This window comes from Colobus angolensis, unplaced genomic scaffold, assembly GCF_000951035.1.
Source record: "Colobus angolensis palliatus isolate OR3802 unplaced genomic scaffold, Cang.pa_1.0 Scaffold283, whole genome shotgun sequence".
Taxonomy (NCBI): Eukaryota; Metazoa; Chordata; class Mammalia; order Primates; family Cercopithecidae; genus Colobus; species Colobus angolensis.
In genome coordinates, this window is record NW_012116077.1 from 1,894,347 (window position 1) to 1,922,024 (window position 27,678).

General features: G+C 44.5%; 2 protein-coding genes across 14 annotated transcripts in view; one reads left to right on the forward strand and one right to left on the reverse strand.

Moving 5' to 3' along the window:
* The window catches only part of FHL1 (four and a half LIM domains 1), a 66,829-nt gene extending 61,193 nt beyond the window's left edge, over positions 1–5,636 (forward strand). For 7 of the 12 annotated variants that reach the window (XM_011948774.1, XM_011948776.1, XM_011948775.1 and 4 more), the window contains 5 exons: positions 674–855; positions 1,291–1,465; positions 2,067–2,236; positions 2,730–2,916; positions 4,161–5,636. In XM_011948774.1, coding sequence (XP_011804164.1) covers positions 700–855; positions 1,291–1,465; positions 2,067–2,236; positions 2,730–2,916; positions 4,161–4,315 — 843 coding nt within the window. In that variant the 5' untranslated portion in view covers positions 674–699 and the 3' untranslated portion in view covers positions 4,316–5,636. Of the gene's footprint in view, positions 1–673; positions 856–1,290; positions 1,466–2,066; positions 2,237–2,729; positions 2,917–3,513; positions 3,714–4,160 lie in introns of all 12 variants that reach the window. The other 5 variants (XM_011948769.1, XM_011948767.1, XM_011948768.1 and 2 more) reach the window with 2 other exon arrangements.
* Positions 5,637–11,087: 5,451 nt separating this feature from the next.
* MAP7D3 (MAP7 domain containing 3) overlaps positions 11,088–27,678 on the reverse strand; it is a 35,591-nt gene continuing 19,000 nt past the window's right edge. Inside the window, exons 8-21 of one of the 2 annotated variants that reach the window (XM_011948781.1) lie at positions 26,383–26,570; positions 26,074–26,310; positions 25,750–26,001; positions 25,051–25,178; positions 24,597–24,805; positions 22,907–23,042; positions 21,565–21,712; positions 20,220–20,324; positions 19,143–19,196; positions 16,687–16,780; positions 15,079–15,277; positions 13,909–13,987; positions 13,718–13,815; positions 11,088–12,811 (exon numbers count right to left, since the gene is read on the reverse strand). In XM_011948781.1, coding sequence (XP_011804171.1) covers positions 13,750–13,815; positions 13,909–13,987; positions 15,079–15,277; positions 16,687–16,780; positions 19,143–19,196; positions 20,220–20,324; positions 21,565–21,712; positions 22,907–23,042; positions 24,597–24,805; positions 25,051–25,178; positions 25,750–26,001; positions 26,074–26,310; positions 26,383–26,570 — 1,895 coding nt within the window. In that variant the 3' untranslated portion in view covers positions 11,088–12,811; positions 13,718–13,749. Of the gene's footprint in view, positions 12,812–13,717; positions 13,816–13,908; positions 13,988–15,078; positions 15,278–16,686; positions 16,781–19,142; positions 19,197–20,219; positions 20,325–21,564; positions 21,713–22,906; positions 23,043–24,596; positions 24,806–25,050; positions 25,179–25,749; positions 26,311–26,382; positions 26,571–27,678 lie in introns of both variants that reach the window. The other variant, XM_011948780.1, reaches the window with a different exon arrangement.

Here is a 27,678-nt window from a genome sequence, read left to right on the forward strand (position 1 = left end):
AGCTGTCAGTTTCTATTCTGATGAACAGAATTTTATAGATAGGAGGATCGGGAGGCCTCCAGAGGTTACTACCCTCCCTAAAAAGTGACGGAGGAAGAGCTGAAAGCGGGCCGAGAGGCTTCTTGATGACCACATGGTGGTCTTAGAGAAGCTGCTGCCTGCAGGCGGGGCTCCTGCTTTTCTGCACCCCTTTGAGCCTCTGCCCCACACTCTTCCTTTGTATAAAACAACTGCTTCTTGCCTGCCCCATCACACCCCCTCCACTCCATTGGGTCACTGCTCAGTAGCACAATAGGACTGCTCAGCCATACCTCCCAGCATCCTGTCCCCTTTCCGGTGACTCGGCCAACACAGGCTCTGTTCCACTTGCCCTGCTCCGTGTCTTTTGTGAATCAGCACAGTTGGTATATCTGAGCAGGGGCTTCTACCTTCTCCCCAAGGGAATCACTAGCCATCGGCCTTCTGGCCCCACGGGGCACTTTTGTTCCTGGAATCATAGTGAAGTATCTGTTGTCTTGGTGCCTGGTCGTCAGCTGGGCTGAAGGGGAAGCTGGGTCCTGGTCCCCAGACCCATGGACTCCAAGGTAGCATTGCGCAGGTGCCTCTGGGAGCCACTGCTCAGGGTGCTGGGGCATTTCCAGTGGTCATTTGTCCTGCCTGCTTGCCCCCGCAGGTCCCTCCAGCTATAAGGTGGGCACCATGGCGGAGAAGTTTGACTGCCACTACTGCAGGGACCCCTTGCAGGGGAAGAAGTATGTGCAAAAGGATGGCCACCACTGCTGCCTGAAATGCTTTGACAAGTTCTGTGCCAACACCTGTGTGGAATGCCGCAAGCCCATCGGTGCGGACTCCAAGGTAACGGGCATCCCCATGTGCCAGTGGGAAGGGCTGGGCTTCAGAGTGTCCTTTACCCACAATCATGACAGCAGCAGCTGGCTGTTAGGATTTCCCAGCATCACTGCAGCCACCTTGAGGCCTCAAGGAAGCCTCCTCCACTCCCCAGGCCACAGTGGCCCAAGCTGTTTAATGTGGGGCTTGACTGGATGGGTGACAAGGCCCTTGCCAGCTCTTCTGATTGCATTCTAAATATTTCAAGAATTGTGAGATTTTTATCCTCACCTCAGCGTCCCTCCTATCACTCATAAGAACAGTCACTGTGGGGCAGTCCCCAGGTGTAAGGGACTGTGTTATCTCAGTGGTCAGTCCCAGGGAAATCAGCCTTATGGGAGGGCTCCTGCTGCCACCCCCAGCACCCCTCATGGTGGCCCACCTTCTCTGCTTGGTTTCCAGGAGGTGCACTATAAGAACCGCTTCTGGCACGACACCTGCTTCCGCTGTGCCAAGTGCCTTCACCCCTTGGCCAATGAGACCTTTGTGGCCAAGGACAACAAGATCCTGTGCAACAAGTGCACCACTCGGGAGGACTCCCCCAAGTGCAAGGGGTGCTTCAAGGCCATTGTGGCAGGTACTGCCTCCTTCCCACCCCGGGTTCCCAGGGAGGAGGCCCTGAGGGCAGACGTGATGTGGGCTTGCTTAACACGGTGGGGCTAACGTTGCTCTGAGCTGCTTTGAGATATTAGCATATATATGTACACATATACATACACGTATATATGCGTACACATATATGCTCGCACACACGCACACACTCGGAGACTAAAGAACACTGGCGAGAACAGCCTGTGGCAAGAGAATGAAGTGAACAGTATGTAGCGCTTTCTCATTTGGGCGTAGTAAGTGATGAAAGCATGCTTCTTCCTCAGGGTGTCATTCTGGGCCATGTAGTCCCTGATTTAATGTCTAAGTGCACGCAGGGTATAGAGGTGGGGGAGTGGGGTATTCAGGCACCGGATCCTAAAACAATAATGCTGGGGTCCCCGCCCATGACAGAAATCCTGGGTTGGCACAAGCATAAGTAGAACACAGGTAGGTTAGTTGGAGGTGTGAGGCCAGTAACTGCAGGGCCTGCATCCCCTCACCTCTGGAGGGCCTGGGGAGGGGAGCTGAGTGGATGCAGCCCCCTGCAGAGCCTGTCAGTGGGGCTATCCAATTGCTTCCCCCTGCAGGAGATCAAAACGTGGAGTACAAGGGGACCGTCTGGCACAAAGACTGCTTCACCTGTAGTAACTGCAAGCAAGTCATCGGGACTGGAAGCTTCTTCCCTAAAGGGGAGGACTTCTACTGCGTGACTTGCCATGAGACCAAGTTTGCCAAGCATTGCGTGAAGTGCAACAAGGTATGCTTTCAAGGGAGTTCTGCATTGACCGTTGTTTCTAGAAGTGTTTGACAGTTTGCAGAGCACTTCCACACACACTATCCCATTCCATCCTCACGACAGCCCTGTGACGTAGGAATTATTATTCCCGTTTTACAGATGAGGAGATCGTGGATTAGGAAGCAGTGCCGAAGCCAAGTCAGGCTGTCGGTATGCATCCTCAGCCCGGTGGTGTGGGTAGCCTGTACGGCATGCTGAGCTGGGCAGCCCTGGCTCTAGAGGCCTGCCTCCACCACTAAGGGGTTGTGTAACCTCACATAGGGGCTCACCTTCTCCGAGCCTTGGTGTCTTCATCTGTAAAGTGGGGATAATAATAGCCCCTGCCTCCCATGGCCGTTGTGGAGATTAAATGAGATATTGTATACCAAAGCGCCCAGCACAGTGCCTGGCTCGCAGTAGGCATTCAACAAAATGGTTGTTGAATCTGAATCCGGTGCTACACTCCCTGGTCTAGGCCATCACATCTGGAGGAATCACTTACCAGGATCAGCCCTGGCATGCCGATTGCTTTGTGTGTGTTACCTGCTCTAAGAAGCTGGCTGGGCAGCGTTTCACCGCTGTGGAGGACCAGTATTACTGCGTGGATTGCTACAAGAACTTTGTGGCCAAGAAGTGTGCTGGATGCAAGAACCCCATCACTGGTAGGCTAAAGAGTCCTTGCTAAGTCTGCCAGGCTAGGTTTTGCGCATGGTAACCATCTCTCATTTTCCTGTCGTCGGTTTCATCCACAAAGGCCCCCAGAGTATGCCCTTCTCCCCTGCTATTGTGGTCCCAAAGGCCCCCCAAGAGTTTGGATTCGTCCCCAGGCCCGGTTAGCCTTTGCAATACAGAACACTTCCTGACTGTTGACTAACAATGCCGAGAGTTCACAAGCCTGAGACCTGCCGGCCAACACCGGCAGGCACTGCTACTTTGCAGGGGGATTCTGCAGGGAGGGGTGGGAGGAGGGTAGAAAGAAGGGGGGTGGGGGAGGTGGGGAAGGGAGGCCGAAGAGTGATAATCTGGGATTGTAATACCCCATAGCTGAAGGCTAGTTCAGAGATGCCTGTTGGCAGGGTTTCTTTTTTGTTTTGTTTTTTGGTTTGCTGTTTGTTTTTGCGATCAGCAAAGCTAATCACTTCATTCCTCATCTCGCGGCCGCGATCCACGTGCCCTGGGCCCTTTCCCTTGCCTCCAATTTTCCCATCTTCCCGGGGAGCCTTGAAATGTACATTTGAGAAGACTTTTGCCATCCTCAGGGAAAAGGACTGTGTCAAGAGTGAGCCACCCAGTCTCTAAAGCTAGGAAGCCCCCAGTGTGCCACGGGAAACGCTTGCCTCTCACCCTGTTTCCCAGCGCCAACCTCCGGGGCAGGCATCCGGGTGGAGAGAGGACTTGTCCCTCGTGGGTGGTGGTTCTTTATAGAAAAAATCGAAGCTTAGCAGCTCCTCGAGGCCCGGTAAGTGCACACCCTACGAACAGCCCAAGTTTGCCTCCTGGTGGCCACTTTGATGTCATGGCCCTGACCTAAATCAAAGAAACTGGTTATGCTGGGAGGTCGGTGCGCGTCACAGGGCAGTAGCGCGGTGGCATGGGAACGTGTGGGGTCTTTACATCAGGGAAGCCCTTGGCCGGGCTCCGGCATCTTCTCAGGTCTTTGAGAGCCATAGCAGGGTTGCGGCGGCATGGGGGACAATGGCGGCGTGGGGGACTGTGCACGATGGAGTGGAGGAGGGGGTCTGGGAGCCAGGCAGACTCTGGCTCTTGCGTGCTTGTCAGTCTGTGAGTGGGGCAGGTCGTCATTTTATCTCTCTGAATCGTGGCTTCCTCACCTGTATTCATTCAGCTGTTTTTCTTGTTTTCTTTCTTTTTTTTTTTTTTTTTTTTTTTTCTTTCTTTCCCCCAGGGTTTGGTAAAGGCTCCAGTGTGGTGGCCTATGAAGGACAATCCTGGCACGACTACTGCTTCCACTGCAAAAAATGCTCCGTGAATCTGGCCAACAAGCGCTTTGTTTTCCACCAGGAGCAAGTGTATTGCCCCGACTGTGCCAAAAAGCTGTAAACTGACAGGGGCTCCTGTCCTGTAAAATGGCATTTGAATCTCGTTCTTTGTGTCCTTACTTTCTGCCCTATGCCATCAATAGGGGAAGAGTGGTCCTTCCCCTCTTTAAGGTTCTCCTTCCGTCTTTTCTCCCATTTTACAGTATTACTCAAATAAGGGCACACAGTGATCATATTAGCATTTAGTAAAAAGCAACCCTGCAGCAAAGTGAATTTCTGTCTGACTGCAATTTAAAAATGAAAACTTAGGTAGATTGACTCTTCTGCATGTTTCTCATAGAGCAGAAAAGTGCTAATCATTTAGCCACTTAGTGATGTAAGCAAGAAGCATAGGAGATAAAGCCCCCACTGAGGTGCCTCTCGTGCCTCAGCTGGGACCCGCCGTGTAGACACACGGCATGCTCGAGTTGCAGCGGCTGCTCCAACTCACTGCTCACCCTCCTCTGTGAGCAGGAAAAGAACTTACTGACATGCATGGTTTAACTTCCTCATCAGAACTCTGCCCTTCCTTCTGTTCTTTTGTGCTTTCAAATGACTAACACGAATTTCCAGAAAATTAACATTTGAACTTAGCTGCAATTCTAAACTGACCTTTCCCCGTACTAACGTTTGGTTTCCCCGTGTGGCATGTTTTCTGAGCGTTCCTACTTTAAAGCATGGAACATGCAGGTGATTTGGGAAGTGTAGACAGACCTGAGAAAACGAGCCTGTTTCAGAGGAACATCGTCACAACGAATACTTCTGGAAGCTTAACAAAACTAACCCTGCTGTCCTTTTTATTGTTTTTAATTAACATTTTTAATTGATAGCAAAATAGTTTATGGGTTTGGAAACTTGCATGAAAATATTTTAGCCCCCTCACATATTCCTGCAGTGTTGAAATTCATCCTACAGAAGTAACCGCAAAACTCTAGAGGGGGAGTTGAGCAGGCGCCAGGGCTGTCATCAACATGGATATGACATTTCACAACAGTGACGAGTTGAATCCCTTGTAAAGTAGTAGTTGTCTGCTCTTTGTCCATGTGTTAATGAGGACTGCAACGTCCCTTCTCTTGTGATTCCTAGGACTTTTCCTCAAGAGGAAATCTGGATTTCCACCTACCGCTTACCTGAAATGCAGGATCACCTACTTACTGTATTCTACATTATTATATGACAGTATAATGAGACAATATCAAAAGTAAACATGTAATGACAATACATACTAACATTCTTGTAGGAGTGGTTAGAGAAGCTGATGCCTCATTTCTACATTCTGTCATTAGCTATTATCATCTAACGTTTCAGTGTATCCTTACAGAAATAAAGCAGCATATGAATAACCTGCCTCCTGTCTTTTCATTCTGCCTGGTGGACTCGCTATAAGGTGATACTTCTAATCCAGAAACCCAAATGACTTATTTTCCTTCCAGGATATACTCAGTTCAGTGCAGGTGCACGAAACATAGGAATGACAAACAAACCTGTAAAAACCACATTTGATTGACAAATCAATGCATAAAAATGGAAACCACTCTGACCTAAAATGGTATTTCCCAGATTTTCACATCCCTGAGAAAGGATGAATTGGTTTGACCAGGGAATTAGGGAGGGAATCCCCGATGAAGCATGGCACTCAGTAGCCATCTTGGTCCCTGTTTGTTGGGTGCTACCTCGCTATGCCTTTCCCCTTGTGCCCTCTGGAACCCGGGGTCCGGGTTGAACATGACCATCTCAACTGGGGCTGCCTCCACCTGCCAGCCGAATGACACCCTCGCTCCTTTTTGTGGATATGGCTCACTAAGGAGGCTGCCCATTTGGGCCCATGCACTTCAGTTAGGGGGAACATGCAGGGAGGGATGCTGTGGGCAGAGGCAGGGGTTGGCCCGTCATTGAGGCTCCCCAGTTGCCACTGTTTCTAGACTAGCACCACACACTAGTGTCTTTTCTTCACCTCTGAGGCTTGTGTTCTTGGGTCATCCAACCTGTCTACACCCATGTGGCCCTTACGGCACAGCACAAGAGGCCCCATGCGACAGGTGTCTGCTGCACTGTCTCCTCCCGGTGGAAGGGGCTTCAGACCATAAGGGCCCCTACAAGCAGAACTGGGTGGGAGGAGGAGGTGTTAGTCTTAACTGGGCCTCATGCTGAGGGTAATGAAAACAAAGGGCAGAAGCCCTTTGGTGCTAATGTTTGCCTTCTGAGAAGGGAACAACCTGTCAGCAAGAAACTGAGCACTTTTAGGAATGTGGCACATCCGCTTGTGTTTCCTTACAGAAATTCGCCATGAAAACCTTGAAACCAGTGAAGTCTGTCTAGTCATGTGGGGCCCCGGGGACATGAGGCTGGGTCAGGGGATGGGAAGTGGCTGCCCTCACTGCTCCCAAAGGAGTGGGCTGAGTTCCCAAGGCTACAGCAAGGAAAGGAGCTCCACCGGGACAGGGGAGAGGAGACAGGCCTGGGCTGGAGAGGGGACCCCATCTGCCTTCATTAAGGGCTTTGGCCCCGGCTTATGCTCTCGATCCACTTCGGCTGAGCCCTGAGTCTTCAGGATCCAGATGCATGCTCCCCTGCCTACCCACGTGCTCTTTCCCATTCCGGAACTCTTCCTCACTGTGACAGTTCCTTGCCCTCAGGTCCTCAGTCCACCCTCCTTCTCAGCCCCTTCCCACCCTAACGCCCCTCCCCATCTGCCCTAGATTCTATGGTCTGCATTTCATTCATTTCCCTCCTCACTCCTGTTATCCCTTTGCCCTTCTAGCCTGCTTGGCCTGCAAAACCCGAGTGGATGGCTTGAGCTCTGCTGAGGAAAAGCACCCTGGTCTAAAATTCCCAGTCCCACCACTCTGCCACTTGGCCCAAAGTCCCAAGACCACCTCCACCACCTTCCTCACCCAGGAGACTGAGGTCTATCCGGAGTCAGCTTCTAGCTATTGCTTGCTTTGTGATGCCTGCCTGTCCTTCACACTTCAGCACCTTGTGAAGCACCTACACACATCAGAACCGACACGCACCATCACTCCCATTTCCCAGATGAGAAAACAGAGGTTAAGAAGCTTGCCTAAGGTCACACAGCTAATAAGTGACAAGCCACACCCTAGACACACCTCTAGCATATCACTCATGACACTAAATTGTCGTAAAAATAAGACACATCACAGTAAAACTGTCATGCACAGTGCTCAGTACTTAGAAGGCATTTGTTTGTTGAATACGTGATTTTAAGTGACACCCCTAAGGCTCAGGAGAAATGAGGGTAAATTTCCACTTAACAGTTTGTCAGCAGAGAAACATTTTCTCCCTCATAATGAATGGGATCAGAATATCAAGAACCTCTCTACTTGTGATTAACAGGGTGGGCTCTGGCACCAGGCTACCAGGGTTCAAATCCTGGCTGCTCTGCCACTTTCTAGTCATGAGACCTTGGGCAAGTGAACCTCTCTGAGCTTGATTCTTCACCTGTGAGACCTAAAATTTCTACTTCGCAGAATCCCATGTTGGGGACATAATACAAGTGCTTCCTGAGGGGACTGGCACCCAGTAAACACACTAAATGCCAACAAATATTTCATCCCCAGCACCAAAGACACTGCTCTGGTGTCTGTCACCTACCCTGCAAGCCTCAAGACACTATGTTCACTCCCAAAGCAGTGTGGGGTGTTGGCTTGAGAGACAAACTTGGGTTTGAATATCAGCTCTGCCTCTTTCCAGCTGTGTGATCTGGAACAAATGCTGCTCTCCACAAATTTCAGTGTCCTCATAGGCATAAATGAGTACCTACACCTCATAGAGTTGTTGTGAGCACTGAAAATGCCTGGCTGGGCGCGGTGGCTCACGCCTGTAATCCCAGCACTTTGGGAGGCTGAGGTGGGCAGATCACCTGAGGTCAGGAGTTTGAGACCAGCCTGGCCAACATGGTGAAACCCTGTCTCTACTAAAAATACACAAATCAACCAAGTGTTGTGGTGTGTGCCTGTAGTCCCAGCTACTTAGGAGGCTGAGGTGGATGAATCGCTTAAACCTGGGAGGCGGAGGTTGCAGTGAGTCGAGATCACGCCACTGCGTTCCAGCCTGGGAAACAGAGTGAGACTCTGTCTCACAAAAACAAAACAAACAAACAAACAAAAAAAAAGAAAATGCCTATTAAGTACCTGGCATATTGCACATGTAAACCTAACTGCAATGATTACAACACATTTGGGGAAATTAGAATCAGATGGGTACCAAGGACCCATCTGGAAACACTGTAACTGCAGTGGTGAGGGGACCAAAGGCAAGGAGGCTGTTTTGGGGCCTGTTTCGACCAACCAGGCTAGCCAGGCACCGGAGGGGTGGGGTCACTGAAGATGACGGAATTGCCCCGACATGATAAAATGTCATGCACAGTCCGCCTCCACGCTCTGGCTCCTTGGCCCTAGCTGTTGTTTTATGCCTCCTGATCCCTCTGGCTCTGGCTCCAAGGAGTTAGAGGTGTTTGAGAACAGTGGAGTCTCAAAACTGAAAAGGCTGCAGAGATTGTAGCACAGCCCCATCATCTGACAGACAAGGAACAGGGATCAAAGTAGAGCAACAATGTGCATGTCGCACGTGAGCTAGCAGCCCTCTCAGCTGGGTTCAGGTCTTCAGGGCCCTGTCTGGCATTCTTTATGGTATTTCACACTGCATTCTTGTGGTTTTGAGGGACTGGAGCAGTTAAAAAACTTCATTCCACATGCAGCGTCTACAATGACACAGGCATAGAAAATGCGCTGATCTGCAGAATCTGCTGGTAGAGGCCAGGGGTCTGTCCCTCCGGGTAGAGGACACCAGGATGGGAAATGCAAGGCAGCAATGCGCGAGGGGAAGGCTGGGTCAATGTCCATCACCTTGGCCTTGTAAACAGGAACATCCTGGTAGACAGTTTCAATGGATGGATCAACAGGACCTGGCGCCAAACTTGGCAGTGAAGAGTTTCCAGCTCAGATGAGACACAGTGAGGTGATATGTTTGATAGGAATGGGATGTGCCTAGTTTGTGCTGATTCAAAAGTATATAGAATGCTCTAGCATGTTCAGTGGGGAATGGCTACCACCATTCTCATAAGCACCAGACCCCAAAGACTGGGGATAAACAAGGACCTTGCCTTATCAAAAACAAAACCTAGTAAAGCAGAGGTCCCCAACCCTCGGGCCACGGACTGGTGCTGGTCTATGACCTGTTAGGAACTGGGTCAAAGAGCAGGTGAGTGGCAGGAGAGCAAATCTTCATCTGTATTTACAGTGGCTCCCCATCACTTGTATTGCCGCCTGAGCTCGGCCTCCTGTCAGAGCAGTAGTGGCATTAGATTCTCATAGAAGTGAGAACCCTATTGTGAACCACGCGTGTGGTGGATCTAGGTTGTGCGCTCCTCATGAGATTCTAATGTCTGATGATGTCACTGTCTCCCATCATCCCCAGATGGGACCGTCTCGTTGCAGGAAAACAAGCTCAGGGTTCCCACTGATTCTACGTTATGGTGAGTTGTATAATTACTTCATTATATATTACAATGTGATAATAGAAATAAAGTGCACAATAAATGTAATGCACTTGAATCATCCTAAAACCACCACACCATACCCACCAAAGGTTCATGGAAAAATTGTCTTCCACAAAACCAGTTCCTGGTGCCAAAAAGGCTGGGGACTGCTGGAGTAAAGCATGATTTAAAATTGGAAACTAAACACTCACAGGCAGATGAGAATATTTGTTTTGCCATTCACAGTAACAGTGATGTCGTTAAGAGATGAGTATATGAAAGAGCACAATTAACCGCCTGAGCGTGCATGCCCAGACGTTTCAAAGCAAGAGGGTTTTCCTCATCCAAGGTAAGCACCAAATGTGAGAATTAAAGGGGCGAGGGAGGAGGGAAAGGGGAGTAACCGCTTAAAGGGCACAGATTTTCTTTTCAGGGTGATGAAAATGCTCCAGAACTAGCTAGTGGTATTGGATAGCTGCACAGCCTTGTGAATATACACTTTAAATGGTTACTTTTAGGTTATACGATTTTTATTAGGATAAAAAAAGCAAGATCAGCACCATAAAACAGGGCAAGAAAAAAACAAGAAATTTTTAAAAAAAGTTCAAAAGATCCTGTAGTAATAAGCCTCAACTTATACAAGAGAACCATCACAGGGAAGAGTAACAAGCACTGAAATAATTGCAGGAAGACAACCAGAGCTTGAAAACTCACATCTAGGCTGGGTGTGGTGGCTCATGCCTGTAATCCCAGCACTTTTGGAGGCTGAGGCAGGAAGGTCACTTGAGGCCAGGAGTTCAAGATCAGCCTGGGTAACAGGGCAAGACTCTGTCTCCAAAAAAAAAAAAAAAGGAAGACGACGGGGAGAGAGAGAGAGAGAGAGAGAAAGAGAGAGGAGAGAGAGAGAGAAAGCCAGGTATGGTGCCATGACTGTGGTCCCAGCTACTCAGGAGGCTGAGGTGGGAGGACTGCATGAACCTCAGAGTTTGAGGCTGCAATTAGCTATGATTGTGTCACTGCACTCCAGCCTTGGCCACAGAGTGAGACCTTGTCTCTAAAACCAACCAACCAACCAACCAACCAACCAACCAACCAACCAACCAACCAACTCACGTCTTTCTATTCCAGAAGTGGAACTCTGCCAAATCACCAACTGGATGAAGAGGGAAATCAGAGGATTTGATTCCTGTTCATTGAATTTGCTGGCTGCTTGTGTTCATAGCTTGGCCAACAATTGGTGTTGCCTTTATACCACCACCAGTACACTTTTTTGAGTATTATAATGAAGAAACCCTTGTTTTATCTGCAAAGTTTATTTTATATAGCACACATTTATATGGAACTGTAACGGTATTTCAACACATGATATTTGTGCAGAAAAATAACAGAAACTCTTTTGTTAGGATGATTGTCTCTGTGTTATACATGAAAGACCTAGTATATAAAAATAGTTTTTAAACCAAAGGTAACTTTCTCTATTCTATATCAAAAGTATAATACTCTGAGTGGCAAAGAACCAGGGAATCTGAAAGAATTACCTCCTTTTACTAATCCAAGACTGGCAGCCAGAAGGAACACTGGCCTGCTTCGGACTATTTGCAATTCAACACTGAAAACTCGTTATTATTATTAGAATTAATCTGCATTTGAATTTTATGGAATCATAATACTGTGTGTGCATACATACGTGTATGTACATCTGTGTGCATTTCTGTATGCCCATCACGCAGACTCACTGGCAGCCAGTGGCTAGAGAAAGGCAAGTAAAATTTGGTTATATCGCAAGCCTGAGTATATACTCAACGACAGAACTGGAGAGTACAGGCTGAAAAATACTTTAAACATTAAACATTTCGAGGAATTAAACATACCCCATGGGACAACAGCCATGTACTCCTTTATGTACACAATAAAAATAATATATGTTTCTGTAGATAAACACCAATATGTCCTTCAAAAGGAAACACTGACAAGAGCATGAAAGGTGCTGACTGTTCCAAGATGGGGCTTTACAGGACTCCCAGCATTTGAGGCTATTGGTGCCTGTGTACTCACTGGCACAAATGGGTAGAGTTAAAAATATACATATATCATGGTAAAATACATTTTATTAGATTTTGCAACCTTTGGTATTTTTATATTAGAAACAATCTGACACAGCTCTTGTGAGTGATCCTGCGGCCTTTGCATAATCTATTATGTTCTCTACAAGATCAACTGTGAGGTTTTAGCTGTCAAAATTGTCACTGGTACACAGAAAAACCATTACTTGGCTGGGCCCAGTGGCTCACACCTGTAATCCCAACACTTTGGGAGGCCAAGACAGGTGTATCACTTGAGGCCAGGGGTTCAAGACCAGCCTGGTGAGCATGGTAAAACCGCATCTCTACTAAAATACAAAAAATTAGCCAGGTGTGGTGGCACATGCCTGTAATCCCAGCTATTGGGGAGGCTGAGACAGGAGAATTGCTTGAGACCAGGAGGCGGAGGGTGCAGTGAGCTGAGATTGCACCACTGCACTGAGCTGAGATTGCACCACTGCACTGCAGCCTGGGCGACAGGGCAGGACTCCGTCTCAAAAAAAAAAAAGTAAAAGAAAGAAAAAGCAAAAGCATTACTTTAAGATTTCAAATATATACTGAAAGAGAATTAGTTCTGCAATCAGATTCTTCTAGAAACTCCACAATTACAGTTTTAGGAAAGCATCATTGATGCAGTTGCTCCAGCAAACACATTGGTAGGACAACACAAGAATGAGAGACAATGGTGATTTTCCAAAGAAACAAAAACAACTCTTTACTTAGAGCTCTTGCTTAGACACAAGAGAACAACATGATTTTTAACATATTCTGAGATATACATCAACGTGACCTTTTGACAGTTTCTTTCAGTTTTTCGGTGTCACTTCCTTTACCAGGTTCAAGTCAGAAGCAGGAAAATTTGAGGACTGATGGGCCCAGGAGTTGAGTTATCCAGAGTGGAAGATGTATTCATCTCCCAGGCTGAGTAAGGTTTATGTATCTGACCAGAGGGAAAAATAAAAGAAAGATTAGTAGGGAAGATGCTAGTCTCACAGCAACTTGTCCCTGGCCTCCCTTCAGGGCACATGCCCAGGACCCTCAGCAGCCCCTCTGGAGTTGCTGACACACTAGTCCTATAAATGTCCTTCACTTCCCCAGTCCCCAACCAGGCCCAAGGTGCTTCTCAATTTCAAAGAGAACTTCTCAAGGAAAGAAAAACAAGAGGCTTCTGGTTTTGGAAACACAGGTTGAGGCTTATTCTGAAGACTTCCCTAATCTTCTGCCCTAAACAACTGTCTGTGTGCTTGCGAAGCAACCAGCAGACCAGGAGCTCAGAGGAGTCTGGGATGCAAGTTTGAAAAGAACATTTTTTTTTGTTTTGAGACAGAGTCTTGTTGTCACCCAGGCTAGAGTGCAGTGGCATGATCTCAGCTCACTGCAACCTCTGCCTCCTGGGTTCAAGTGATTCTCCTACCTCGGCCTCCAAAGTAGTCGGGATTACAGACATGCATTACCACACCCGGCTAATTTTTGTATTTTTAGTAGAGACGGAGTTTCACCATGTTGGCCAGTCTGGTCTGAAACTCCTGACCTCAAGTGATCTGCCTGCCTTGGCCTCCCAAAAGTGCTGGGATTACAGGTGTAAGCCACTGCACCTGGCCAAAACTTATTTTTTATATCCGGCATGAAATGTGGGACATAAAAATGAGAATCAAGTCATCTACTCTCTATTCTCTTAAAACCAACTTAATGGAAGACTCTCACATCATTCCTGCAGACCCACAATTATCTTCTTCTCTGCCAAAGCTATATGGTGCAAAGATTGCCCTGGAACAGCTAGAAGGAGGGGAGTGGGGTTTGGGGTCAATTGCCTTTCAAGAAAAAGGTAGATGAGATGAGGCCTTACCCTAATGAGGAGAAACAAGTTTGCTTCTTCTCTTATCGTCTAAAGGTGTCTGGGGACTTTGGCGAGATGTCATGGAATCCTTCAGATTTTGTTTGTGCCTGTCAGGAGAAAAATGTGACAAAGATAGTTCTGCGACTTACAATGTTGGTGATCTTGTCACAGATACACTGCTGCTCATAATTCATACTAACAGAGGATCTGCTGGTGGTGTTGGTTTCATCTGCCTTTCTGGTTTTTGTTGTGTGACTGGTCATTCTTTTGGAAGATGGTCTGGAAAGAGACAGTTCGGTTAGAATCCCAATTATTCCCAAACCAAGGCTCTGGCCTAAAAGCAGCTTTGTCCTTTGATTAACTTCTAAGAAATGCCTTGGAATTAAAAAACATTTCAGAATCATAGAACAGGATGACTGAAAGGAACCCTAGAGATCACAGGACACACTGATTTTCAAACTGTATTCCAGAAAGCCCTGGGTCCCACAGAAGCACCAGGAGTAGGAGCACCTAGGCACGCAGGACTCCAGAAACCCTGTCCCTCCCTTAGACTGGTCAAGGATGGGCCAGTGAGGTATAGTAACAGAACTGGTACAGGTCCTCTAGCTCTAGTGCTCCTTCCACATCATCACACCTCTCAGCAGACTCCTGTTCCCGTGGGCCTTGCAGGTGAATGTCTTCTCAGGCAATTGCCCATGTAGCGTTCCTTTCCATGAATCAGTTCCTGCTCTCCTGACCTAACTTCTGACCTTGTTTCCTTACACTGAAAATGAGCATATTATGGCCGGGCGTGGTGGCTTATGCCTGTAATCCCAGCACTCTGGGAGGCCAAAGTGGGCAGATCACTTGAGCCCAAGAGGTTCAAGACCAGCTTGGCCAACATGGTGAAACCTCATCTCTTAAAAAAATAAAATAAAATAAAAAAATAATAAAATGAGGATATTACTGTCACACTCAGAGTTGTGTTGATAATTGAAATAGGTAATATAAAATGCCTGGTATATTGCAATCACTCAACAAATGTCTTCTTGCCCAACTTCATGAGATAACATTAACCAACGTGAACGAAAGTAAAGTTTGGGGCCAGATGTATCTGGAATTGAATTTGGGCTCTGCCCTTTACTAGCAGGATATTGGGCAAATAAAGCCCCTACCCTCTCTGCACCTCAGTCTCCTTATCTTTATAAATGGGGATGATGATCTTTACTTAGCAAGGCTGTTGTGGGGATGAGTTTATTTCTGTTAAGTCAAATACGTGACATGGTGTTTGGTAAAAACTGAGAGCACAAGAGATCATATTATTTAGCATTCTAAGAATGTCAATCATAATCCTGCCAAGTTTATTTAGATAAGCTGACTAAGTGACTCACCTTGAAACTACTTCCTGTACTGAAGTGTCTTTCACGCTTTTTTGTCTGAAGTTTTTCAAATCACCATTAAAATATGTTTTTGACTCTTTACGGACCTGGCTGGAACCGTCTTCTAGAAATACCAGCTTGTGTGTCATTTTCTTGGCATTGTTGAACGGTATTTTAAATTTGGGAGGTGAGCCGGTGCCATTTAGAATGGCTAGGAAAAAAAATAACACAATTAAATATGGAGTTTCAATAACGAATTCAAGAAAAAGTGAAGGCTGTGATCCTGATGGGATGAGGAGTGGGTATCGCCTGCCTGAAGGCAAGAAGAGTCAAGCAGCAGTACTCCTGGGAGGCAGGCCCAGCAGTCACAGAGTTTCCCGAGCCATGTCTCGGGCCGCTGCTCAGCACACACACTCACCCTGCCCTCGAGGCACCAAGAGGCTACCATTAAGGAATCTGTCCTTTTTCCTTTGCTAGGAAAGAATAACAACCAGAGATAAGAGTGCTCCAGATTCTCGCCCCTCCCCTGATCACTCACCTAGCCAATTCTGTTTATGCATTTCGTCTTACCTCTAATTTTTTTTTTTTCTTGGGACAGAGTCTCACTCTGTCACCCAGGCTGGAGTGCAGTGTCATGATCTCTACTCACTGCAAGCTCCGCCTCCCAGATTCACACCATTCTCCTGCCTCAGCTTCCCAAGCAGCTGGGACTACAGGCGCCCGCCACTACGCCTGGCTAATTTTTTGTGTTTTTAGTAGAGACGAGATTTCAGCCTGTTAGCCAAGATGGTCCCGATCTCCTGGCTTCGTGGTCCGCCCACCTTGGCCTCCCAAAGTGCTGGGATTACAGGCGTGAGCCATTGCCTGGCCTCATCTTACCTCTAATGTTACCTCCTACCTTCGGCTTTCCTCAATGCCCTAAGGCAGACTGAGGGGCTCTTACTGCTATGTTCTCATTGTATTTTCACCAAACTTCTTTCAACCCAATCATCTTGTGGCAGTATTATGGTTTGTTCGTATGTTTGTCTTCCCACTGGCTATGGCTCCTTCAAGCTCAGGCCTTGTCTTTTCACCCCTTCATTCCCAGCACCTAGTAGAGGACCTGACTTTCCTGTTCAATATCCACTGGCGGGAAAAATATGGACAAATAATGTTTTCTCAAATGGCAATTACTGTTACTACAAAGTGGTTCCTATTTGTAAGGGAGTCGATACATTTGAGAAAGCATTCAATTTTTCTTAATGAAGTGGAAAGTGGAATTCCACCTGTGGTCAATCATGCATGCCTTGAGGAGTTGAGGTCTGAAATGCTGGCAATCCTCACATTCAACTGAGAAAGAGCTGCTGTCTACAGTCTATTAGCATGATCTTTAAAATAATAAGCAGCAGCAGCTGTTATTTATTGAGAGTTTATGTGTCAGACACTGTTTTTAGCATTACATGGATTTACCTCACTGAAATCTCATATCCACTCTAGGAAAACAACATTGGCTTCCCCTTTTTCAGATGGGAAAAACTCAGCACAGAAAGGTTAAGTGACCTGCCCAAAGCCACACAGCTCAAAAGCAGAGGAGCCCCTGGATATGAACCTAAGCAGTCTAGCTCCTAAATTGTGACTAACCTGATGGAAACATTTCATTCAACGAGTCCTTGTCGCTTTCTTCGTTGTCAGCCTCAGCCTCTTCATATATGTCATGGCTGGATGTTTCTGTGACCTATGATTAAAAAAGGAAATCTTGATTATGACTAATATTCAACCATCCTGGTTTAGAATGTCAACAAAGTCTGACTTTAAAGCTGGATCAATGGCTAACTTTTGTCATTTCAACGAAAAGGTAAAAAAATCTAACCTCTTTCAACTGGCCCCAAGAATCTACAGGGGATAGGGACAGGTGCCTGTAGCTGTGTCTTTTGGCTAGGAAGACACTCAAGAATGAAAGATTTCCCTGGGCAGGAGCCAAGGGACTATAGCTTTGTGTTGGCATTTGTTCTCTGCCTGCTCAGAACCTTAACTAAGGCGGGATGGGACTAGTCAGTGAATAGCTAAAACGTTTTTGACTGCTGTTTTTTTTTTTTTGGTGGGGGGACAGTCTCACTCTGTTGCCCAGGATGGAGTGCAGTGGCACGATCATAGCTCACTGCAGCCTCAAACTTCGGGACTCAAGTGATCCTCCTGTCTCAGCCTCCCAAGCAGCTGGGACTACAGACGCATGCCACCACACCTGGCTAATTTTTAAATTTCTTTTATAGAGACAAGTTCTCACTATGTTGTCCAGGTTGGTCTTGAGCTCCTGGGCTGAAGAGCTCCTCTTGCCTTGGCCTCCTAAAGTGCTGGGATTACAGATGTGAGCCACTGCACCCAGCCTTAGGTTGCTGCTTGAGGGAAAACTCCTAATGAGTTGAATGAACTTTGACATGACTCCCAGCACTTTTTGGAAATGACACTTCTACTGTAAATTCTCATGTCACTTAATGTAAATGACCACAACTGGGTAACTGCAAACAGACAAAATATCAGTCTTATAGCATAGAATGTAAAAAGCACAGAATCTGGAGGAAAAAGACCTTGAATACATGTGCTCCATCAAAAGACATGACATTGGGGTAGGCAAATAATTATGAAACAGACCACAAGAACACTCACCATAAGGGAAAAAAATGATAAATTTAAGCTTGTTAAAATGAAGAACTTACGTCTGGTTCATCAATAGACATTAGGAGAGTGTGAGGCAAACTATGGCATGGAAGAAGATACGTGCTATATACATACACACACATGTATATACACACACACACATATATATACACACACATATATATATCTCCAAAGGACTCCTATGCCTACAATTCAATCAGAAAAAGGCAGGTGACAAAATAGGAAAATGGGCAAATGACTTGAAAAGGTACTTCACCAAAGTGAATCTCCAACAGGCCAGTAAGCATTTAGGAAAAGGTGCCTGACTTCATTAGTCATCAGAAAATACTGGTAAATTCAACAACATTAAAATCAGAATGCAGGGCATGGTGGCTCAAGCCTGAAATCCCAGCACTGTGGGAGGCTGAAGCGGGTGGACTGCTTGAGCCCAGGAGTTTTAGAAACGGCAAAATCCTGTTTCTACAAAAAAATAAAACATTAGCCAGGTGTGGTGGTGTGCACCTGTAGTCTCAGCTACTTGGAAGGGTGAGATGGGTGGATCACTTGACCTTGGGAGGTGGAGGTTGCAGTGAGCCAAGACTGTGCCACTGTGTTCCTGCCTGGGTGACAGAGTAAGACTCTATTTCAAAAAAAAAAAAAAGAAAAAAGAAAAAATCAGAAGCTTCTATTCAGAAGAGGACAACATTAAGAAAAGATAAGCCGGCTGGGCATGGTGGCTCACACCTGTAATCCCAGCACTTTGGGAGGCTGAGGCGGGTGGATCACCTGAGGTCAGGAGTTCGAGACCAGTCTGGCCAACATGGTGAAACCCTGTCACCCTGTCTCTACTAGTAATACAAAAATAGCTAGGCATGGCGGCGCACCCCTGTAATCCCAGCTACTCAGGTTGAGGCAGGAGAATCACTTGAACCCAGGAGGTGGAGGTTGCAGTGAGCTGAGATCACACCACTACACTCTAGCCTGGGTGACAGGGCGGGACTCTATCTCAAGAAAAAAAAAAAAAAGAGAAAAATGATCAGCATCTGAGGTGATGGATTTGCTAATTATTCTGATTTGATCATTATACATTGTATACAAACAAAAAAAGAAAAAAAGAAAAAGAAAGATAAGCTGTAAACTGGGGGAAGATATCTGCAACACATAACCAAAAAAGCAGCAGTATCTGTAACATTTAAAGAACTACAAATGAGACAAATCAACCCAAAAGTCTTGGGCAAAAGATCGAAAAAAACCATTTCACACAAAAGAAAACATGAAAGCTAACTGAAGATATGAAAACATGGTCAACCTTGTTAATAATCAGGGAAATGCAAATGTAATACTTTATTTCATTACCACCAGATTGGGTAAAGTGAAAAACTCGGCAATAATGTGAAACAAGAGGCATTCTTATACACTGCTGGTAGGAGCATGGAGACTACCTTTGAGGCATTCACATCTGTCTTTCTCGTCCGCTTCATAATTTCTTCTATTCTCTATTTAAAGGGAAAGAAAAATTCAAACATGAAAACAGATTAGAAACCAAACAGTTATCCTAAAGGAGTTGATTATCCCCATTTCACAGAGGTGGACAATGGCAGTGATTGCTCCAAAACCACAAATATTACCAACAAAAGGCTTATGGTGGCAGTTGAGTCTCCTATCCCAATCCCAGTTTCAGCTACAAAATGCCCTGAATGACTGCTGTATTTGTTATAACACAAACATCCAAATGACGACGTCTCACTCCTAATTTTGCATATGCAGAAATTCATTACTTAGACTAAGCATATATTATTGCAAACCAATTACAGATTTTACATAATTTTAGTCTTTAGTCTTCAGTTGATTCCTGAAGCCAATGTTAATGAAAATAATACACCTCAATGATGCCACACTGTTATTGTGTTAATGAAGAGAGAAGATAGGAGGTGGAGGAGAAATACACTTCTAGGGAAGGACAGGAATTCTCTCTCCTGTGCACACTTCTTTCCCTGCAGTGAGGAGAGCTGCAGCTCCCTGGTACCCTCAAGGTGACCAATCTACTACCAGATAGGCCTTGCAGCAACTCAGCCTGGACCAGGGCTGCCAGATGAGCTCACATGTGGCCCTACCTTAAAAACAGCCTGCACCTTGGCCTCTCAAAGAGGCCTGCAGTTTCTGCTTCTTCCCATGTAGTTGCTGCAATTTCCAGCCAGTTTAGAAGAAAGTCTTAACTTCCACCAACCCCTACCATGACTGGAGTCTTTCTGCTCAGAGGAGTTTTGTTACCAGAGGTTTGATATAGTGAGGCATCACTGTAATGGCCACTAAGGATTCATGAGTGGGAGGCATGATCAGTAAGAGGCCAGCCTTCTATGTAGGAGAGGTCAGATCCTTGGATAAGGAAGAGAATCGAGTGGAAAAGCCACCAGGAACTAGCATATATCAGATTTGTGATTCTTAAAAACATGCTGATATCAGGTGCCCAACACTGTTTAAAACACAGAATCAAGTCCCCCCAAACAGACAGCGAGTACCTTTTTCCTTTCTAACCGTTCCTGTAAATTTTGTAACATAATTCTCTCGTGTTCTTTCTTGCGTTTGTCAGCTTCCTCTTGAGCTTTTATGTTGGCGTCCCCTTTCTAGGAAATTTGTATAAAAATATCATTTAATCTCAAGATACCTGAGTGACATCAGAGAACTCTAGTTTAAAAATTTCAATGGTAAAATGTTATCTAGCATAACAAAAGAGTGTAACCTTTTGGATGAGGGGTCCTATATTATGCTATTTGTGGACTGTCAATTTTCAAAGCACTAGTTAGAATGCACAAAGCTGGGCTAAATGTTATCTTGAGGATTCAGGACCACAGGGTCATCGTTATGAACATCATACCATCCTAAATCAAAGTATGTGACTGTGAAGCTATCCATTAACACAGTAATAGGAGCGAACAGCCTGACATTTCTCAAAAGCACTGAGAGGATTCTTGAAGGCACCTTCCTGAGAAATGCAAGCATAAACAATCATATATAAAACATATGACCAATGCTGGTGAATGATACACTAAAAACTGGGAATATAAATTGGGCTATGGTAATAATTCAAACAGTATAATCTGAGTTCAGTTTGTGCATTTATTTACCCAATAATTTGACTTTAGATAGATGAGACATTCTTATCAGTTAATGATTTTAAACTTGCAGAAGTATTTATGGTTTATCTTATCTGTCACAGGGCTTAAGGTCCAGTTGATGGAGTTGTATGAAGTACCACAGAATGCAAGATGGGGGAAACCAATGTAGGATGTTGAATCTGTTTAAGCAATTTGGATTTCAAATTAAGGACGACACAATTCGCTGTTTTCTGCTTATTTCACTAGGAAAACATTCTATGGTTTTCTGAGGGTGGCTGACAATGACTTGCAGTGGTACTGGGTAATAGAGACTGTAACATAAAAATGCAGCCAGAGGTTGGGCGCAGTGGCTCACACTGTGCCCAACCCAGCACTTTGGGAAGCTGAGGCAGGTGGATCACCTGAGGTCAGGAGTTCAAGACCAGCCTGGCCAACATGGTAAAACCCCATCTCTACCAAAAATACAAAAAAGAGCCCAGCGTGGTGTCAGACGCCTGTAATCCCAGCTACTTGGGAGGCTGAGGCAGGAGAATGGCTTGAACCTGGGAGGCAGAGGTTGCAGTGAGCCAAGACCGCGCCATTGCACTCCAGCCTGGCTGAGAAGAGTAAAACTCCGTCTCAAAAAAAAAATGCAGCCAGAGAATCTGCTCATTGTCTTCTTTCTCAGAGACAGAGATTTTTGCTTTGGGTTCCATCTGAACTTTATAATCTGGTTCTCATCCCCTGATAAAGTGTCAAGCCAGCAAACCTGCAGTGGTGCTTCCTGGTCTTCCTGATCCAACCATCCTTTCTTCTTTTTAGTCTCCTTTGGTCGCTGCCCATCTTTGAGTTTCAAGAGGTCTTCTGCTTGGCCTCCAACTGCTTCCTTTGCCACGTCTTTTGATTTCTTAATGACCCTGAGAGCATTTAAATAATTGTTAGTGTTCATCTTGACTGCTACCATACTCAGCTTGCAGTAGTATGTGAGTTTTTACAGTGAAACTTCCTATGTAGAGTAATACAATTTATATCTACACCAGAGTCACTACATCTTGTGTTGTTACTATATAGCAATTACACAATTCCACCCTTTTTTAAAGAGAAAAACTAGCCCTCGGGAGCAGAAAAATATTTCAATCAAGTAATAGATTACTTTGCTTGCTAAACAACACACACATGTGAGAGGGAATCATTCCTAAACTGTCTTTGAGACATGATATCCCCTAAAAGGCCTTATTTATACTTGCTCACACCCAATCTCTCGTGGGGATTACAGAGATAATTTAGAGGAGAGTCTGGTGGCTCCCTAGTATTCAGCACTTTCAAATGCTAAATCAGCTCTGTTTATATGAAGCGATGAATAATATTCTTTGAGTTAGAGTTTTTTTGGTAATTCATAATATTCCCTTCTTTTACCCAGGCCCATGTAAGCATATGGAAAATGTATGATTATTTCAAATAACACTAAATACTTAAAAGCAAAGTCAGTACTGTTGTTATTCCTGGCAGCCAGTGGACAGAGGTTTACATTACAAGGCCCGACATAAAATAGGCCTCAAGATGGAGGAGCAAGAAACCTTTGCTAGAATTTGAATGTACACAACTGTACATGAGATTTGCTGCCCACAAAGGAAATCCTTCTAGCAATGACTCATTGGCCTGATGGGATACAGGTGTCACAGAGATCACAGGAAAAGTAAAACGTAAGTATAATTTTCAGGTTTAAAAATCCTGACATTACAAGTCTTTTAAAATAAAGGGCTGACACTAGTGAACACAAACAGATAGGTTCTTATATACCACTCTGGTGCTGAGAGTTCAAATCCTGAATGTGGGTTTGGTCTCTGTGTATCCTCCTAGCACACCTTAATGGCACGTGATGTACGGAGGCTAAAAAGGACTGTGCCATTTATCCACACACCAGGGTCCTTAGCTTAGCCATTTACAAGGGCTTGAAATGCTTCCTATACAGGCAATGAGGCACTTCTGATCCTCACGGAAGAAAGTCAATTGTTCCTTGAGAAATTATAACTTGAGGGTAAAATTTTGACTTTCAAAAATTTGGGCCCTACTCAAGATTTATAGTATAGGAAGGAAGACTTTGTGCTGACCTTCCCTGCATTTCTTCCCGTTGTCTTTCTTCTTCCTCTTTTTCTTTTTGTTCACGAGCAAGGCGGCGTAATTCTGTCAAAATTTTTGTTGCCGCCTCGGCATTCATAATACCTGCAGAACTCTTATTACCAGACTCTAGTTTAAATAAATATGTGCAACAGTTAGTTTAGAGAGCTAATCATCTCTCACTCCAAAGAAGTGCAACACAATCCAAAACATTAAAATATATATATATATGTGCATAGTCCACATAGACTAATAGACTATTGCACTCCCAACAACAGCAGTAGCATTTTCTTTTTAACACCTACTTGTTCCAAAATAAAATAATGTACTTCTACTTCCTTTTAGTGGTTTTGAGATAACTGAATCAACTGATCCCATGGGAAAAGAGTAAGAAATACTGAATATAGAGGAAGACAAGCTTACGCTTGGTCCAAACGAAGGGTACAAGTATCTTAAATACTCAAACAAAAATACATCTGGCATACATTTTGAGATTTGTCCATCATTTTTACTATATAATTACTATTTAGCTAAACCTTGATAATAGTGTATACATTTGGTTGATCATAGAGTAGCTAACTGTAGATAACAAAACCAAGACGATCAGTAAAATAAGGTGAGTACATGGAGGCATATTATAATATTTTGGTCTATATAACTAATTTATTTTAAATAAATCACATATGAAAATGACATATCAGGAATGAGTAATCCGTAATTAAAAGATTTTTTCTGTTACCAAAAAATTCACTGTGGAATTCCCTAAAAAAAAATTCCCAAAATTCCCGAACAGTGTGTTTTTGAAATTAAGTAATGTCCATGGGTATTAAGAATGCATGTGACAGGCAAAATAGCAATATGGCACTTTCAGGAATACTACACAAATCAAGGGACACCACATTATGGCCTATATATAGAAACGAACCTAAATCTTGGGAAAAACCTGCTCATCCACGAGTAGATATGCTCTCTCCAAGAACTATCACTATCAGAACTAGAAGGGATCTTAGGAATCACCTAGACCAAACCTCTCATCCGACCTGTGCTTTTTTTTTGATACAGGGTCTCGCTCTCTCATCCAGACTGGAGTGGAGAGGCACTATCACGGCTCACTGCAGCCTCCACCTCCTGGTCTCAGGCAATCCTCCCACCTCAGCCTCCCTACTAGCTGGGACTACAGATGTGTACCACCTTAAGCTAGGCGGTTATAGTATAATATGGCTTACTCTTATCCTCAATCCCCTAACAGAATATACAGCCTACCCTTTCCACATCAGGCTATTTTTTTTTTTTTTTTTTTTTTCTGTAGAAACAGGGGTCTCTCTCTTATGTTGCCTGGGCTGGTCTCAAACTCCTGGGCTCAAGCGATCCTCTCACCTCAGCCTCCCAAAGTGCTGGGATTACAGGCGTGAGCTACCATGCCTGGCCAGACTTATGCTTTTAAAAGCAGTTCCAAAAATGGATTTTTCAAAACAAAGGGGTGAGAAGAAAGCTTTGGCAAGGACAAACAAACAGAGAGGATACATTCCAATGTACCAGAGATTGGTTAGATTCTCTTTATCTAAAAGGAAAATAATTCCCTAAAGTTCTCTCAATTGGGGAATAAAATGAAGTGAACCTTTCCCAGAATACAGTAAGATTTTCTGTGTTGCTAAAGATAAACTTCTTAGTGCAAGAACTTACCTTCACAGATCATATGCCTTTGGCTCAAAGCCTCACATCTGTTGGTGGTTTTAGAAACTGTTTCTTTTTTCTTTTTGACAGTACTTGATGCACTTTGCACAGACATGGTGTGTTGAATAGGCATTATTTTATAAGGAAAAGAAGTCTGTGGTGACTGTTTTGAAATAAGTGGTAATGGTGATGGAGGGCGGTTCTTTTGGATTTGCCTGCTGAGAAAAAGTAATACACATTTGTTAATTAATTTTCAGTGTATAATTTCGTAAAATTTAAGATGATATTATGAGGTGACATTATAATCGGGGAATTTTTCTGAAAAGTAAATCCCTTTTTACAGGCTTTTTTCTCTTTACATTTATGTTACCATGCATACTATATTATTTCACTCATCAAACACTGACACGGAATTTGTTCTAGTAAAATGCCTATCAGGAACAGTTGCAAATAAGCTGCTTACTTAGTGCTGATGGGAGATGGCAGACCACAGACATTTGCAGGAGATGATGACCATTTATAACACTCAGTGTATGATGATAGACGCTTCTTGGCAATAAGGGTTAAGGCCTGTTTTTCCATGTCTGATTTCTGAATAGATAAACACAATATGGTAAATTACTAACAATTCTTTTACTGTAGCTGGCTTTTTTTTTTTCTTTTTAAGAGAAAAAACATTCTGAATAAAACACAATTAGAATTCTTTAAACTGCAATTTTCTTTTAGAGCATGAGAATCAGGACATTGATATTTGCTTCTGGACTAACAATTTACATTACACAATTCCAGGAGATCACGGAAATAACAGGTTTAAAAGAAATACTATCCTTCAAAACCAAACTCAATTTCCAAATCCTAATTCAGGGTTTAAAACATTTCTCAAAAAACATTTCTTCAGAGTTTAGAAACAGAGTTCATATAAACTTACATTTTCTCCCTTCTAATAAAAACTCACTAATATTTCAGCTTTGGAGGAAAAGTGGTACAATGAACATCAGAGAATTTTAAATTCCTAGTTTAAGTGAGTTAACCTATTTTATTATATTGCAGAATACTGTAAATAATATGCTGGTTACCTTGTAAAATCTGACCTATTTTGAACTATACAACAAAATATACATATTTTAATAGAAAATTTGTCAATAACAGGCACTTGACAAACCTTTGGAGCGTCTCTCGCTTTTGCCTTGGGAGATGCTTCCATGCTTGCTTCAAGGGATGTCTTGGAGGATGCTTTCACCATCGCCTCAGGAGACGCCTCCATGCTCTCTTTGGGTGACCCTTTCACACTCTCCTTGGGGGCACCTTCTGCACTCCCCTTGGGAGGTGCTTCCAGGCTCCCCTCTAGGGCTGCTTCCATGCTCACTTCTGACAGTGCTTCCAGACTTGCTTCCGGGAGCGCTTCCAGGCTCGCCTCTGGGCGCGATTCCACACTTGCCTCTGGGGCTGCCTCCACACTCACCTCTGGGAGTGCTTCCAGGCTCACCTCCGGGGATGCTTCTATGCTCACCTTGGGAACTGTTTCCAGGTATATCTTCAGGGGTGTGTCTATGCTCAACTCGGGGGATGCGTCCGTGCTCATCTCAGAATCATATGTGCTCACCACAGGCGACACATCCACACTCGCCACAGGGGATGAGTCCGTGCTCACCTCAGGGGCCATGCCCACACTTGCCTTGGGGGATGCTTCCATGCTTGTGTTGCAGAGTACTTCCACATTCACCTGGGGGGGCGCGTCCACACTTGCCTTGGGGGATGCTTCCATGCTTGTGTTGCAGAGTACTTCCACATTCACCTGGGGGGGCGCGTCCACACTTGCCTTCGGAGGTGTCTCCACTTTCTCCAAGGGAGCCTCTTCTACTTTTGTTTGAGGAGGTATTTTCATTGTTGACATGGGAAACATAACAGCCCTCAATTCGTCACTAGTACATTTACGCAAGGGTACAGTGACATACCGCATTACATAATTGGTGACACCTGTAACTGAATGAGGACAGAGAATGAAATTCCCTAAGTTAGAAATCTGACAAGAAAAGGATGCACCATGCACACAGTATAAGAACAGGAACAGAGAAAAGGGATTGTTTATTAGGAAAGCACAGGGATTACACACAACACAGGAGAAGTTTAGTGAAATGGATGACAGACACAGGACAGAACCATCACAAAGTTAGTACTTCAGAAGCAACATTAACAACAGTTGTTGTAAAGGCAATAGTCTACTACAGATGAAAATAAGATGCTTCTCCAAAGTTGATGTTTGCAATAAGCTGTTTCTATTTTAATCATATTATATTTCAGAATAATTTTCACAAAAAAGCACAAGGTCTTCAACCCTTTCTAAAAGTAATCTAAACATCTTCACCAGGGCTAGAGGCCATTATAGGCGATCATGTAAGACACTCCATATTTTAATGTTTTAGAACAGAATGTAAGAAAGAGCATTTTCTCGCCCATACTAAAAACTGTAATAAGACATTAATCAGAGTGGGTTGGATCTCCAAGGTCCCTTCCACGTTTAACAATCTAATTTTATGTTTCCTATCAAACGGATGAAAATGATAATATTTGGTGCCAGGTAAGATGGAAGAAAGTGATTAATACCAATGTTTGGAACCAGGCAACCTCATCACCACTGGTGGGAGTATAGATGTGTATATTTTCCCTGGGGAGCATAAAAAGTACATACTGTTTGTTCGAGCAATTCTACTTCTAGGTTTACCCTTAGGAAAAAAAAATTACATAAATACATAAAAATGCATGTATAAAGTTGCTAATTACTGCACTGCTTATAATATTGAAACAATTGAAAATACCATCCAAATGTTCCAAAGGAAATGTGGGCCATATTAAGGCAGTCACTAAGAGTAATAATATGCAATATTTTGGACATAGAAGGTGGAAAACAGGTTATTTCATTTTGTGAAAAAGAAAATGCAAAGAAAAATATGAAGTTACCAGTGAGCACTGGGATAATGGGGGATTAGATTACAAACTTCTTCTACACGAAATATTTATTGCTTATACAATTAATTTTTTTTTTTTTTGAGACGGAGTCTCACTCTATCACCCAGGCTGGAGTGCAGTGGCG